This window comes from Bidens hawaiensis, unplaced genomic scaffold (assembly GCF_021521415.1).
Source record: "Bidens hawaiensis isolate Kalapana, Puna unplaced genomic scaffold, B.hawaiensis_p1.1 tig00006961_1, whole genome shotgun sequence".
Classification (NCBI taxonomy): Eukaryota; Viridiplantae; Streptophyta; class Magnoliopsida; order Asterales; family Asteraceae; genus Bidens; species Bidens hawaiensis.
In genome coordinates this window covers 1,083,384-1,099,691 of record NW_027491477.1, presented here as the reverse complement: position 1 = coordinate 1,099,691, position 16,308 = coordinate 1,083,384, and the positions used below count along the sequence as shown (strand labels likewise).

At 34.5% G+C, this 16,308-nt stretch overlaps 2 protein-coding genes across 2 annotated transcripts; both read left to right on the top strand.

Annotated features, from left to right (window-relative positions):
• The first annotated feature begins 209 nt into the window (after positions 1-209).
• Positions 210-5,915, top strand: LOC143633971 (NADH dehydrogenase [ubiquinone] 1 alpha subcomplex subunit 2-like). The gene is made up of 3 exons (XM_077102174.1): positions 210-350; positions 453-559; positions 5,511-5,915. Exons 1-3 carry the CDS (start codon positions 265-267, stop codon positions 5,612-5,614), a joined length of 297 nt encoding a protein of 98 aa, XP_076958289.1. The 5' UTR covers positions 210-264; the 3' UTR covers positions 5,615-5,915.
• Positions 5,916-7,506: 1,591 nt separating this feature from the next.
• LOC143633970 (small ribosomal subunit protein uS8-like) lies at positions 7,507-9,196 on the top strand. The gene is made up of 4 exons (XM_077102173.1): positions 7,507-7,600; positions 8,436-8,586; positions 8,671-8,831; positions 8,926-9,196. Exons 2-4 carry the CDS (start codon positions 8,457-8,459, stop codon positions 9,022-9,024), a joined length of 390 nt encoding a protein of 129 aa, XP_076958288.1. The 5' UTR covers positions 7,507-7,600; positions 8,436-8,456; the 3' UTR covers positions 9,025-9,196.
• The last annotated feature ends 7,112 nt before the right edge of the window (positions 9,197-16,308 follow it).

Sequence of the window (16,308 nt, the reverse complement as noted above, 5' to 3'; positions counted from 1 at the left end):
CCTAATTTTACCACATTGGTATTGTATATATTTTTGTTTCGAAAAGCCAGTTTTAGTATTTATATATAAAGTTGTTAATTAATATTGACACGTCAATAAACTTTTGATGTTTGTTTTTGGTGTTTATGTCATTTGAGAAGAGTTAGAGGACCAATTTGATAGCTGTAAGTAACTTACTCCTCCATTCTTGTCATTTTACAAATCTCATAGCCATAGCTGCTGCAACACCACCATCGATTGATTCGATAAGATCTGATATCGAAGATGGCACGGTTGGGTCAATTATCCAAGAATCTGAAAGAGCTACGAGTTCTCTTTTGCCAGACTTCACCAGCCAGTTCTTCCACAAGGTATCATCAAATTCAAATTCAATCGATTCGGTTTTAATTCGTTACATATATTTAGTGTAATGATTCGTTTTTATATTCTTCTGTTATATTATATGGTGATAGGGCGTTTGTTGAGAATAATTACAAGGAGCTGAAGAAAGCAAACCCTAAGTTGCCCATACTCATTCGCGAATGCAGTGGCACCGAGCCTCAACTCTGGGCCAGATACGGTGCGTTATTCTCACTTCTAATATTATAGCTATTCAATGATATTATTATTTTTGTTGATTTTTTGAGAATTTAACTAGCTCCACATATTAGGGTTTTGGTTCATGTTTTACTCTTGCAGTTGAATTAAGCTGAGAAACGTAAATAATAAACGCTATCTTTTATACGAGTTTGATAAATGAATGTAAGAATTTGAATAAACTGGAACTTCTGTAGTTAGTTCACAATATGCAGATCAATTATGAGGTTCAATATTATAAGTCAATGTCGCATCTGTATCTGTATGTGTATACTATGAACTATCCAGTTTTTGATGCCTTCTCGTTTGTTTAGCATATGACATGAGCCCATAGTTGTCAATAGCGAATAGCGGTAAATAGCGACGGGTCACCTATATGCTACATAGTGAATAGCGGTAAATAGCGACCGCTATTTCACATTTAGCGATAAAGGAGTAGAAATTTTTTAAGCAAATAATTAGGCTTTATATTCACAAAAAAAATCTTTTTCGGTGGAACTTGTGGTAGGTGCAGCTGTTTGGTCGATAAACAAGCCTTAAAAATAGGTTTCTACAATTTTTTATATTAAAAAATAAAATAAAAATAAAAAAGAACCCTAAACACCGCTATAATCACGCTAAATGACCGATATTTAGTATATAGCGGCCTATAGCCGCATCGCTACATAGCGCGCTATAGCGCCCGCTATCACTGCTATTGACAACTATGCATGAGCCATAACTAAAATTAGAAGTTAGATTTCGATATTTAGAAGAAGGTTTTCAATCTCGGATGTCTCTAAACGTCACTCAAATTTCATATTTGATTAATGTTTAGTACGTTTGCAACCCTTTTTATAACCCCAAAACAATTATTTTTAAGGATTTTAGATATAGATACAGTTTGTTGGCAAATCGTTCATGAAAGATAACTGTTGTGTTCCCGAGTTGAAATTGAAACGATATTCCTGTTGATTTTTTGTGAACTTAACTAGCTCCAAATTAGGTTTTTGGTTCATATCTCACTCTTGCAGTTGAATTAAGTTGAGAAACGTGGTTAATGTATGAATTAAACCCTATCTTTTACATGAATCATATGACTTTGGTAAATGAAGATACAAATTTGAATAAACTAAAACTTATGTGGTTAGTTCACAATATGCAGATCTTAATTTGTGAAATATCTGGTTCAATATTATAAGTCAACGTGGCATCTGTTTCTGTGTGTGTATCTATCCTGTTTTTGAAGCCTCTAGGTTTGGTTACACCTGTAAACAACATATGACATGAGCCATGACTAAAATATGAAGTCAGATGTCTCTTAACGTCACTTGATAAGAAATTGTTGAAGCTGCGCATGAAATTGTTGGCCCAGTATGTTATTTTAACCTCTGTTGTATGTATTTTTGCTTTATGATATGAATTATGTAAGTTTATGCTGGTTGAAGTATGCACATTGATTGCTAAGTGTTTTTGTATCTTAAGTTATCAGCCAAATAAGTTCATTTAACAGGTTCATATGCATATTCAGGTCAAAGCTTCTAATGATCACCTGAAATGTTTTAATCTAAATTTGAAATCTACACCAGGGATTGGAAATATAGAGTTACAAATGACTCTTTCAGGAGATTAGACTTATAAAAATATGATAAGCATGTCATATCAGTTATCACACAAATTGAAAAGATCTCATTTTGCTTTTCCTATGTTATAGTTTAGTTGATAGCCACAACCATATTGATATGATCTGAATGTAAGAGATTTGAAGTGATGCTAAATTGCTAATAGTTGATCTAGCCTCTTATTCTCACTTCCTCGTGCATAAGAAGCTTCATTTAGACCACTTGCAAGCTTCTAAACACAATATCTGATAATTTCAGATGTCAGATAATGTAAGCTTGTAAAATCCTCCTTTTATTTGGACTAGATACTGCTTAACGCTTTACAGCCTCTTGTCTTATTCTTCTATAAGAAGCAGTGCTTTCTTTTTTGTTTGAATGTAGAATCATGTGTTTGAACATTACTGCCTTGTATGTTGTTTTATTTTTTAATTCGATTTTTCATTTCTTAAGTTTTGAGCAAAACCGTTTGATTGTTGACAAGGAAAAAGGGGTTTAACTAAAGATTTAAATCTTGCTGGTGGGTTTGAGCTTTGAATAATAAATACATGAAAATCTATATTAGAAAGTTTCAAAGAGTCAAAGTACTTAAAATTCATATTTGATTAATGTTTTATACGTTTGCAACCCTGTTTATATCCCGAAAACAAGTATTTTTTAAGGATTTTAGATTATTTTAGATATAGATACCATTTGTTGGAAAATCGTTCATGAAAGATAACTGTTGTGTTCCCGAGTTGAAATTGAAACGATATTCCTGTTGATTTTTTGTGAACTTAACTAGCTCCAGAAGATTAGGTTTTTGGTTCATATCTCACTCTTGCAGTTGAATTTAGTTGAGATTCGTGATTAATGTATGAATTAAACCCTATCTTTTACATGAATTATATGACTTTGGTAAATGAAAATACGAGTTTGAATAAACTAAAACTTATGTGGTTAGTTCACAATATGCAGATCTTAATTTGTGAAATATCTGGTTCAATATTATAAATCAATGTGGTATCTGTTTCTGTATCTGTATTTGTATGTGTATCTATCCAGTTTTTGATGCCTCCTGGATTGTTTAACATATGACATGAGCCATAACTAAAATTAGAAGTCAGATTTTGACTTTTAGAAGAAAATTTTTTAATCTCGGGTGTCTTTTGACGTCACTTGATAAGAAATTACTGAAACCGCTCATGTACTTGTTGGCCCAGTGCCCCAGTATGTGTTTTTAAACATTCGTTGCTTGTAGGTCTGCTTTATTATATGACTTAGGTATATGTTGGTAAAGTATGTGTATCTATAAATTAAACCCTATCGTTAATATCATCGATATGACTTACATGGAGATAAAACTTTGAATTAGATAGATCATATGTAGTTCACAAAATGCAAATTCCAGTTGTGAAGTATCGGTTTCATTTTTATACGTCAAAGTGGCATCTATAGTTTTTGTGCTCTCTATCCTGTTTTTGAAGCCTCTTGGTTTGTTTACACCTGTTAACAACATATGACATGAGCCATAAGTTAGATGTTTCTTAACGTCACTTGATAAGAAATTGCTGAAGCTGCACACGAATTGTTGGTCCAGTATGTTATTTTAACCTCTGTTGCATGTATTTTTGCTTTATGATTTGATTTAAGTTTATGCTGGCTGTTGGTTGAAGTATGTGTATTGAATGACTTAGGTTTATGCTGGTTGTTGGTTGAAGTATGCGTATTGATTGCTAATCGCTTGCAAATCTTAAGTTATCATCCAAATAAGTTCAAATAACATGTTCATTTGCATATTCAGGCCACAGCTTCTAATGATTACCTGAAATCTTTTAATCTAAATTTGAAATCTAGACCGGGGGATTGGATATATAGAGTTACAAATGACTCTTTCAGGAGAGTAGACTTATACCAATATGATAAGCATGTCATATCACACCATTTGCACAAAAACTGAAAAGAACCTCATTTTGCTTTTCCTGTTTTATAGTTACAAATGACTCTTCCAGGAGAGTGGACTTATAACTACATGCAAATTATCGTTTGTGAAAATAGTAGGTTGAATATTATAAGTCAAAGTGGCATCTGTAATCTTTATGCTCTCTTTCCTGTTTTTTAAGCCTCTTGGTTTGCTTGCACTCATTAACAACATATGACATGAGCCATGATATAATAAGAAGTCTCCAATCTCGGGTGTCTGTTAACGTCACTCGATAAGAAAATTCTGAAACTGCACATGAAATTGTCGACCTAGTATGTTATTTAAATCTCTTGCATGTAGTTCTGCTTTATGATATGAATTAGGTATATGTTGGCTGTTGGTTGAAGTATGTGCCCGATTTGAGAGGGGCTAATCTCTAATTTAAGAACACTTTGATAATTATCAAAATAAAAAAGACAGAGACAAAGAAAAGATATAACTCCAGGCCTATTTATTCTAAATACCTATTCGAAACTTCCCATCATTTTAGCCCTTCTTGATTCCTTGACTTGACTCTCCACTAGTTGAGCTCTAGTTGACTGGTTATGTGGGTAACAGATGAGTTGACCCGACCCACTGAATACTTATCATATTGATTATTACTAACCGCTTGTGCATCTAAGTTATCAACCAAGTAAAGTTCAAATAACAAGTTCATTTGCATGTTCAGGTCACAGCTTCTAATGATCACAAACAATGTTTTAATCAAAATTTAAGTGATTTGTGTAATTTATACTTGGCATTTGAATATACGGAGTTAATAATAACTCTTTCAAGAGATTAGACCGATAACTATACAATAAGTATGCCATATCACACCATTTGCTTTTCCTATATTATAGTTTAGTCGGAAAACGTTAGCATATACATGTTATTTGAACGTAAGAGATTTGAAGTGATGCTAAATTGCTAATAGTTGATCTAGCCTTTGATTCTCACATTCTAGTGCATAAGAAGCTTCATTTAGACTATTTGCAAGCTTCTACAACAATATGATATTTCAGAATTCAGATTACGTAAGCTTGTAAAATCCTTTTTTTCTTCTTGCAGTAGAGGCTGCTTTCTGTTTTATTTGAATCAAGAATCGTATCTCTGAACGTTACTGCTTTATAGATTGTTTATATGTTTTTTTGATTTTTCATTTTGAGCAAAAATTCTTTAATTGTTGGCCAGAGAAACCAGATTGAATTGAAGACTTCAATCTTGCTGGTGGGTTTGAACTTTGAACAACGAATACATGTAAATCTATCTAAGATCCAAGACAATTAGTGTACAAGATCACTGTATTAGAAAGATCCATGCTTCTTTGATAACATATAATCTGTCTACTGTTTATGGTGTCGTACTTATGCTGCCTTTTGGTTTATGTACAGACATGGGTGTCGAGAGGGGTATTCGTTTGGATGGTATGACAGAAACACAGATCTCTAAAGCACTCGAGGACCTTGTGAAAGCTGGGTCATCCCTCAGATCCTAAAGCATCTGCACTCAAGCTTTGTTCAGTTTCAAGCAATAAGGCTAAGATAGAGTCGCTCCTTAGGTGACATGGACGTTTAAAAATTAAACATGAATTTGTGTTGTATCACACTATTTTATCTGGTGCATGATCCAGTGAAGTGGGTCCTTTTCGTTTTCAAAATCGCTTTTGTTATGGTTTGTGTACTCATAATCCATCAGGGACCAAAAGATGTTTTAAGATCTGATGCCTATTGACTTGATTAGATGGTGAAGAGGTCTCTTATTAGAAGCATAAGTTCGAATCGTGTGAAGTTAAGCATCAAGGATTTTGCTTTTCACACACTTGGTTTAAAGTTTAAACAATATGCGAGCCGTCTAAATATGTTGTTTTGTGGTTGGGTGAAAATTTCATGCTTTATTATAATTTTAAGCACTTGCCTTAAATGGACACAAATTCTTATCAGCCACAATTCAAGCTTGCATTTGCTAGAGGTGCACAAAATGCCCTGGACTCGACCCGAAACCGGTTCTTACCCGTACCTGACCCGTGGGGAAAACCGGGTATAGGATTTCTCCCCTGAGCCGTACCCGGAACCGGAAATACCCGGTCAAAACCCAACCCAACCCAACCCTACCCAAAACCTGAATAAAACTTGGTGGAACCGGTCAAAACTCGGTCAAATACTCGACTATACCTAGAATGGTTCCTATCCGGACCTGGTTTTGACTTTTGTTGACCATACCCGGAACCAGTTTCTACCCGGTTTGTGCATCTCTTGCCATTTGCAATTAAATTTGATATCATTCAACTCAAATGGCCCATGTGGTTTGAGTCAAATTTTTTATATATATGGTTCCTAATGTTTAAAATTTGCATGCATGGTCCCTAACCACCAACTTTGGTTTTATTATTAGTCCAAAAAGATAACTCACTTAACTTTTGGTATAAAATGTTGCAAGTTAGGGTAGATTGGTCCTTTTAATTCTTTCATCTTTCTATATTTCCTCTTATAACAAAAAATTCTTTTTCACACCCAATCTCAACCTCATGACTAGATTTCTAATCCCAAAATCAAAGATGGTTCAATTTTTAAGAAATGTACCAAATCTTTACCATATATGGATTACTATGTAATTATGTAATTTGGCATTATGTGATAATGTCTGCTTTCTCCTAACTATCATGGGTGGTTTCATGGAATCAACTCAACCAAAATGCCAAACCATAGATCCGTTATCCAAGCAAAAGGCTTCAGTAACCAAGAGTTATATCTAAACATATTATAACCAAGAGTTAATTGCTACTAAAGTGATAATTGTACTTCTTTTTAATATAATCTACATGAAAACAAACATGGTTTGGAGTATGGACTCTTATATACTCAAAAAGTTGAGTATCAATTTTCGCATATGGCCATTTAATTGATATTTGGCCACAATAATCAACAACATTCTAAATGCATCTATTTTATATTTTACAAAGCCACCCTGCACGGCTGAAAATAAATGATCTCAATAACAATATCTTATTTACCTTACCAGAAAAAATTGAATTGATAGTTAAAAAAAATATCAGTATATGATATGAACTTCATCTCAAGCTGGTGCAATTTTTAGAACAAAAAATAATGATATAAAATAGTGAAAGAGAGAAAAATAATATAATAAATTGGACCAAACAACTCATTCACGTGCATCATTTAACACCAAAAGTTAACTGGGTTATCTTTTTAGACCAATAATAGTGAATCCAAAGCTGGTGGTCATTTTAAACGACGTTGCATAAAATTTAGCTCAAACCACATGGACCATTCGTGGAATTCTCTCTAAATAATATTTGTAAGTGTTTTCCCAATTCATGACAAAGGTGATATAGCTTAGGGGGTTTTGTGAAACTTAATAAAACTGGCCCAACCTGACCTGCCCTATATAAAAAACCAAACCCTAACTCGTCCGTCGCTCTAACCACCGTCAACGGGAACGCCGCTGCAATATTTGCTTTCAGGTAAACCCTAGTTTTCACTATCAGTATCATGTATCTTCACATCGATGATTTATTATTACTATAATGATATCGTCATTATTCTTTTGTACACAATTTTGGTTTCGATCTATCTTATGTGCTTAATGCTGGTCTGATTTGCATTCATTGTTCTTTCATTATTATTACTGCTAGCATTGATGAAATAGTCTTTAAGATAGCTGTTATTTGTGTCTGTGATTGTTTTGTCTTTAGATGATTTGATTTGTCTATTTGTACTTAACAGAATTTAATTCACAAATTGGCTTCTGTTTGAAATTGATTAACCAGGACTTCAACTCTATGATTTGTTTAAAAGAATCAGAAAAGAAAATCAGTTTTTTACTAGATAAAGCTTTGATTTTTGTTTTATTTTAATTTTTTGCCTAGAGTTTTAAATAAGTCAATAACATAATGTTATCAGTGAGGAAAAGGCAGTAGGACAGAGGCAGAGTTTAGAGGCTCTTTTTGTATTTATTTTTATACTAACAAAGTATTATAAACCTATAAACCAGAGTTGAGAGGTTCTGGTTTGGATTTTAAACATCTAACTAAAAATAAAGACAAATTTAGTTAATTGTTTTTAAATATTCAGCTTATGGTATGGATAAAACTATAAAAAGCCAAGGACTTACAAATTGATAAAAAAAAGCTGAATTTATAATTCATAAAGACAACAAATTGAAATTGAACAAGAACATTAAGTTTCCATGTTAACAAAAGGGCATAGTTATGAAATCTTATGTGGACTATATAGCATTTTAAGGCGCAAGGTTAAACAAGTTTTAACCTTTTATTTTTTGTTATTGTTGTTTTGCAGCATCTTGAATTTGCAAGAATAATGAGGGTTAGTGTTCTGAATGATGCCCTTAAGAGCATGTACAATGCTGAAAAGAGGGGGAAAAGACAGGTCATGATTCGACCGTCTTCAAAAGTTATCATCAAGTTTCTCATGGTTATGCAAAAGCACGGTATTCACTTTTTTCTTCCTTTTTATAATTAACACACTTTTAAACAAAAAACACCCTAAATGATGCTTCTTCAAATAACTAAAGGTTACATTGGTGAGTTTGAGTTTGTTGATGACCATAGATCTGGTAAGATAGTGGTTGAGTTAAACGGACGTTTGAACAAGTGTGGAGTCATCAGTCCTCGTTTTGATGTTGGTGTTAAGGAAATCGAGCCCTGGACTGCAAGACTTCTTCCATCTAGACAGGTAACATTTTATAATATATTGTGACTGTTTCATGTTGAAAGTTAGAACATGCTGTTTTTTAACGTATTGGTTAATGTGTTGAATATGTTTGCAGTTTGGTTACATTGTGTTGACCACATCAGCTGGAATCATGGATCATGAAGAAGCCAGACGAAAGAATGTTGGTGGCAAAGTGCTCGGGTTCTTCTACTAAAGATTTTGAGTTTTTCTTGGTAATGGCTTCTTTTTAAGGTAGAGGGAATGAGGTCATGTTTATGTTTTAAGACTGGATTTTGTTTAACGCAATCATGATTTGTATTGATTTCTCATTGTGGGATTCAGTTTTCGGATTCTGCTATAATATGTTTTTCAGACTACATTCTGTGGATGCTTGAAATCTTCATACTATACCAGCAATTTTGTCATAATTTAATAAAAAATTGAACACGTGACGATACATCAATAACACTTGCATTGAATAAAAGGTCACGTCAAAATAGCTTGTACATATACACCATTAAAGGTTAAGAAAGAACAGTAGCATCTTCTTGTGTATTGCCAAAGGTTGTGTAGGTGCCATGTATCAGAGATGGTTCCACTACTTCATCACCACAAACTTGGTTCTAAAGCGACCACTGTGGCCATCACTGCCCTCCTCTGTTTTGAGCCTACACTAAGGCGGGTGGTAGAAATGTTGATCTTTATCAGAGCCTCAAATGTGTGAGGTTTATATAAATAAAATGTGTGAATAAATAGTCAAGAAAGTGATTTAAGATTCTTTTGAATATAAAGAATGATTCAGGTGCTGTGAGTATATGTGAAGCATATTCTTCAAGCATTAACTTTTGAGGACGTTATGCTAATGATGTCTTTTTATAACACACTTCACATGTTATGTATAAATGCATGATAAATATTTGTAGGAAAAATTACAGAAAAGATGAAATTATGGAACAATTTCATGATAATTAGGCATTTACTTGTATTTTTAACTTGTATAGTTGTATTTGTCTTGGATCCTGCAGTTCTTTTTAGTTGCTTTGGTTTTTGTTTTGAACAACTAATTTGAATTATTGACGAACCATTGACTTACCCGATTCTCTCAATTCCACCATCAGGAGGAAAACCATCTATAGGTGAGAAATCCCCTGGCCCAACTTGAAACCGTCACTCATTTGCTTTGTTAACTTATCATGAAGATTTCATAATTATTGCATCAGCAGTTGATTTGTAATTTACACAATAATGATTTAGGCTGTACTAATTCCAATGGGCTGAATATGTCACCAGGCCCATCAGGGTAGATTGTGTAGAAGAAACTTGTTGTTTGTTAGTTTGGTTTTCATTCTTCATAGTAAAATTATTCAATTTATACTATTATTTAAACAAGTAATAAGAAAATGTAACCAAAACAAATTTCCGGTTGTTTGAGATTCTGTCTACAAGGGGTTTAGGGGCGTTTAGTTCGCAGAATCCATTGGAATTAGGACGGAGTTGTAATTAATTTTCATAAAATTTAATGTTTAGTTGACAAATGATGGAATTGTTATTTGAATATATTCCACCAATACTTCATTGGCGTAGTGGAATTCAAAATGTTAGCCAATAATATCCTATGTCTCCATATTCTCCACTAACTCAATGGTGGATTTAGAAATTTTTTTCAAGTAGTGCATCACTTTTAAATGCTTTAATTTTATAGAGCTGAGTAAAAAAATTTCGGGTCGGTTCGATATGCCCGGTTGGTTGATACCGACCTCTAAGTAGATATGACTGTCTAATTTCATATTTTTGACTTAGGTAATAAGATGAAATTGGTTGTCTTTCGGAAGGATCCCATGAAAGATTGTCACACCCCGACCAAAGGCACCAGAACATGCCGGGATACGACAGATTGCCCATAAGCTATGTGGTTAATGCCAAAAAATAGCGGATGTCGGTCAATGACCGATATCTGAGATATCGGTTATTGCGGTGGAATAGCGGTGGGATAACGGTATATATGTGTGTATGTATATATATATAACACCAAAAGTTATCTAATAATATTACTTAAGTCTTAATACCAAAATCATAAAAGTCAATAGTTCAAAACACAAAGTAACAATATTTTTAATTTAAGACATGATTAATCACTTAATCGAAAGCCATAAATATATAAGCATCAGCAGCGGCTGAAGAAACGGGTATCGGAGATGAGCATCAGCAGCGATTGAGGTATTTTTAGGACAATAAGCTGATCGTTCAATAATAATCATAATGAAATTGGGCTATGGGCTTACAGTTTGGGCCAAAAAAGTAACAATTGGGTCAAAAATATTAAACTGATAATCTCACCGCTATTTCCGATATATCGGTGGCCAAATATCGACGAAATAGCGGTAAATAGCGCCGCAAATATCGGAACGCTATTTGGACCGATATTTCGACCGCTATTTTACCGCCGGACCGATAACCGCTATAGCACCGCTATTGATAGCATAGCCCATAAGCGCATGACACTATTTAAAGTGACAATATTTAACAACTCATTTAATTTCACAACACCAAAATGTCACATAACATACTTGTTCATACAATAATCACCACAAATTATAGCAAATAAATATATTGTTCATTTTTCTAATATCCTAAAGGTATTTGTGACGTTTTCTTCAAGTATCGAGTCAACCAAAAGTCAAACCTGTAACATTGCATAAAATAAAGTTTATCAACAGAAAGGTTGGTGAGCAATTCATAGTTTTGAAACAAATATATATAATAAGAAAATGTTCACAACTTGTATACGAAACAATAAATAATAGCAATAATTTGGATAAAATGAGGTCGCTAATAAGAATACATTAGCGGCACCTATAAGAGAATTTTCAAATAGATTCGGATTTCTTGAGGTCGTTAATAAGAATACATTAACGACACCGTGCTATTAGAGAATACTAGATAGTTCACGGATTTATGAATCAACCAACCAAAAGCGGTAAACACATAAGCATATACACATGTAAGCATAGAATACCAAATCGAGCATTTATTTAAGTAAAGTATACAATAACGTTTGTGGTTTAAGACTCAAGTATAAAGTATTTGATTTAAATAAGATGCAATATCACCCCCAAAACGAAAGATAGAAAATGAGGTATGAAAGTACTCACGTTTAAGTAATAAACTTGAAAAATTAATGTCTTGGAGATAAATCGGGATCGACGATTTAACGAACGAGGCCTAAAATAAAAAGGGTTATTGTATTAGGAAAATTGTCTTGGAAGTCTTTTAAATAAAAAAAATAACAAGGAAACTAAACAATTAAAGTTTAAGGTATAAAATGTAAATAATTAAGAAACTATAACAATAGTCCTTTAAAAATATAAGTTTGCTTGAAACCGGGTTAAAGTATCTAGCCTTAATATTTACTCAACCTATGTTAAGTAATAAGGTGGGTAAAAATGCAAGAATGCAAGTCCCTTAATGATATAGATACTAAAACGGGTTTTAACGAGTGTTTGGGTTGTTGGTTCGGGTCTTGGCAAATGGTCAAACCCAAAGTCAACTTTCCAAGATATTAAATGTTATGAGATAACTCATAAAAATCAAGTAAGACTTAACCAGGTATGTAGTTCTATTGTTTTAGAACTAACAACGTACGTTAAGCGAGTGTTCGGTTTTGTCGGTCCAACTTTGTTATAAGATCAAGTCGGATTCAACATTCCAAGTACTTTAATAAAACATATAAAAACAATTTATAAATGATTTTTAAAGAAATATACAAGTCTTGATAGCTAAAAACACACTTGTGTGTCTTAAGCGAGTAAAATCGGTTTAGTTCGGTTTGGTTCGGTTTCCATATCACACATAGTTCATAGATGGTTTCCACATGCCCAAATATCATAGAACTTGTATAATAATTTATAAATGAAGATACTTAAGTTTTACAACCCAAAAGTTAACAATAAAGTCTTTAAACGAAAGTTCGGTTTGATTCGGTTTCCATCTCATATATAGTTCATAGATGGTTTCCACATGCTCAAATATCATAGAACTTATAAAAATGATTTTTGAAATTTAAATATAACAAAAAGCATTTTTAAACAATTATTTAACGAAGCTAGTAAACAAGTTCGGTTTATAGTTTGGACTATTTACGGTTAAACCGAGGCTAGTCTCTACAAACCTATAACCATGGAACTTCATAAATATGATGTATAAACTAAAATGAGCAAAAGTTAAACATGATTAATATGTGCACACAAGTTATATAAGTGTATATATATCAAGGACCACGAAAGTCATACATGAAGCCTTGTCTTACGAAGTCCGAAACTTAACCGACCGGGGTCGAATAAGTAACTACCAAATGTAACAAGGGGTGTGTATTATATATATGTTGTGCCATATGCTTCAAGTATTGATTAAGACTAAGAAAACTAAATAAAATTGCAAAACTAACTTAGTTTGACTTTGGAAGTCAAACTTGACATAAACTTGAAAATAACCTTCTATGATATTTGATTTTGAGTGAGGAAAGAGTATATGAACAGGGATTTATGTTGGAAAGGGCTGGGTATTTATAGGAAGAGCTTAAATGGGTTAATCAAGAGGTTTAATGGTTAAAAATCAGATTCGTTGGACAATAAAACAAGCAAGGAGACAAGAGGGACAAGCTGGTTTGCAGCCGGCCGCGCCACACGACCACAAAGGGCCTCCCCGTCGCGCTACGCGGCGTGGAGAGCTAATGGAATATTTTGCAACTTTCAAAATTGACATTTTGGCCCCCTGAAGTTCGTTTTAAGTGATTTTAAGGCGTTTTAAGGCCCGTAAAGGATGCTTTAAAGACTAAACAAGTGTAAAACAATATTGTAACATAAATACCATCATTTTGATTATATCATAAGTTTCAGTTTACAAAACGGATCGGTTTACACGTCAAACTAATACAAAAACAAATACAATCGAGACCCGAATTTGACGAATGTCACAACGATAATCCAAATTTATTTTTAACAGTTTATTACTTGAAGATGATGATTCAAGGTTCGATGGTTCACTTTGGAAATATCTCTTGATATTATGAAAATCTACAAATCAACAATTACTAACTAACAAATTAAAAACTAAGAAACTAACAGACTAACAAATAAAACTAACAATCTAACAAATAAAAACTAAATTTAACAAATAACATAACAATTAAGTAATTAACAATCAAGAACAATTAAGAAGAAGTCAAGAACAATTAATATTTAAAAAATGAATGTAAATTTACCTTCAAAGTGGGAGGATTTGAGCAATTGAGCTTCAAGGAAGAATAGAAGGTAGGAGGATTGGAGGAAGGCAGGAGGTGTGTGGTCGGCCGGAAAAGTAGCAGGAAACGGCGGTGATCGGAGAACGGGGACGATCTGGTAGCCGTGTGTGTGACAACGTGAGTTTGAAGAGGGGAGATAGGCGGCCGTTGTGTGTTTTATTACTTTATAAAACTTTAATTGATATAAGACTAAAGGCTAAGTTGGCAAAAGAAAATTCCAAAAAATCCGCCTAGAACAGGAGTAGAACATGTGACCATCAGGTTACAATACCAACATGCATAATTAATAAAAACTTAATAAAAACCCTATCAAAAAGAAAAAGAAAGAAAAGATGGACCGATGAAAATAAAGAAATATTAAAATAATGAATTTAAAAAAATAAATAAAAATATTAATATTGGAGATGTGAATAACGTCTGGTAGATTGATAAGCTGACACACATTTATTTCAGTTGACTCGCTGTGTATGTAAACAAAGGTTGGGCTACTTCCTGGTACTTCAACTCAGTCAGGACTCAAGTATATCTCCTTTAGATCGGTTTTGTACTTTTAATAATTTCATTGATGAGGTGTTTCTGTTTTCTTTTTCATTAACATTCTTTGTTTATTTATTTATTTCTACTCATTTGGAGATTTTAAGGCTTACAACTTCTTATCCTTCGTCCTTGTGTTTTAAGGCCAATAAGAATGTTAATCACTGATTCTTGTTTCAATTGTGATAAATGTTATTTTCTGTTTCATATTTCAAAAGAGTGTGTATAATTTGATAAACAGGGGTTTTTATTATCTACCAAACAGGCATAATTAATTAATTCACAGGAAAGCCAAACATGAGTTGTTGAATGTTTAGATGCAACTACTGTGCTACTTACTTACTTACTTACTGAAGAGGTAGGTCCCAGCAGAACCCAGTTGGACCCGCAAGACTCACCTTGAATAGAGACGTCTGCGCAAAAACCAACTGGATCCGCAGGAGCCACCATGCTCAGAGACGTGACGTCCTTACGCGCAGTACGTAAGCTGTTCCCGCAGGAAATGCCTCCCAATGGTGAAGTACTCCGCCTGTTCCCGCAGCTGCGGATACAAGCCATCAGGGAAGGCCACCCGCGCAGCAAGGCTACACGCACAAGGCACTTAGCTCTCAATAATTCAGTTGTCACCTGAAGGAATGAGCAAAGCCGGGAGCAATCCCGCACAAAGGCGGGAGGGGGAATACTCCCGCCCAAATAAGCCAGTCCGTACGATACGGGAAGATCTTCTGTACTGTACCTGACGAGGTATGGGCAAAAGATCTGACCAAAGATACGACAGCTCATTGACAGCAGTATGGCGAGCAGCATGCTCTTGTACTGTATGTCACTATTAGCCGCTGCCTACTCACCAACTCCTGTCATACCACGTGCATAGCCGGCAGTTGGTGGAAAAGGAATAGTACACAGCAGGCCTGGTCACTGTCAGCCGCTGCCTACCCACCAACTACCAGCAGGGCACGTGCGTAGGCCACAGTTGGTAGAACAGGAATACTATTCAGCCGGCCACACCTTCTTGGAAACCTACCTTCGGCTATAAATACCCCAAATGGTATGATCATCTCATCTTATCATCTTATCATCATATACTATCTCGTATTACATATTATACCTGATATCTGCTCTAGCAATCTCTTAATATACATTTGTATTCAAGAGCAATCTAGTCTGATTCTCACGCCGGAGGGTGGTCACAAGGAGGAACCCCCCCTTCTCAGTGATGAGCTCACGGTGTTTGTTTTGCAGGTTATCAGAAGAACCATCTTTGCCGGGTCTAACCCCTCGTGGGAAACATCTATCTAACCCCCAGGTTACCCGTAATCTGCCCCGGGTCTCGATTAGTGTTTCTTCATTGGCGCCATCCGTGCATAAAAGCTAGAACTTCATTTCTTTTCAGTTTTTTCAAACTTCTGGAAAGATGGTTAAAGAAACTCCGGTAACCACAACCCCAGCTACTGGGGGGAATACCGGCGACTACACAGTTTTTACGAACACTACCCCGGTTACCCAAGCCGGGGCAAGTGCAGTAAATTTTACAAACACTACCCCAGTTACCCAAGCTGGGGCAAGTGCAGTAAATAATCGCTCACTGGGATTCACTGATACCCGGTTAGAAAGAGAACGAACGAGGCTCCCCCGCCAAACACTCGATGAAATTAAAGCGTGGGC

Bases quoted from the DNA above. Each gene is read 5' to 3' on its own strand.
- LOC143633971 (XM_077102174.1), top strand. From the start codon at position 265: ATGGCACGGTTGGGTCAATTATCCAAGAATCTGAAAGAGCTACGAGTT. The intron at 351-452 runs GTATCATCAAAT...ATATGGTGATAG, and splicing joins CCAGCCAGTTCTTCCACAAG to GGCGTTTGTTGAGAATAATT. The intron at 560-5,510 runs GTGCGTTATTCT...GTTTATGTACAG, and splicing joins TCAACTCTGGGCCAGATACG to ACATGGGTGTCGAGAGGGGT.
- LOC143633970 (XM_077102173.1), top strand. From the start codon at position 8,457: ATGAGGGTTAGTGTTCTGAATGATGCCCTTAAGAGCATGTACAATGCT. The intron at 8,587-8,670 runs GTATTCACTTTT...AAATAACTAAAG, and splicing joins CATGGTTATGCAAAAGCACG to GTTACATTGGTGAGTTTGAG. The intron at 8,832-8,925 runs GTAACATTTTAT...ATATGTTTGCAG, and splicing joins GACTTCTTCCATCTAGACAG to TTTGGTTACATTGTGTTGAC.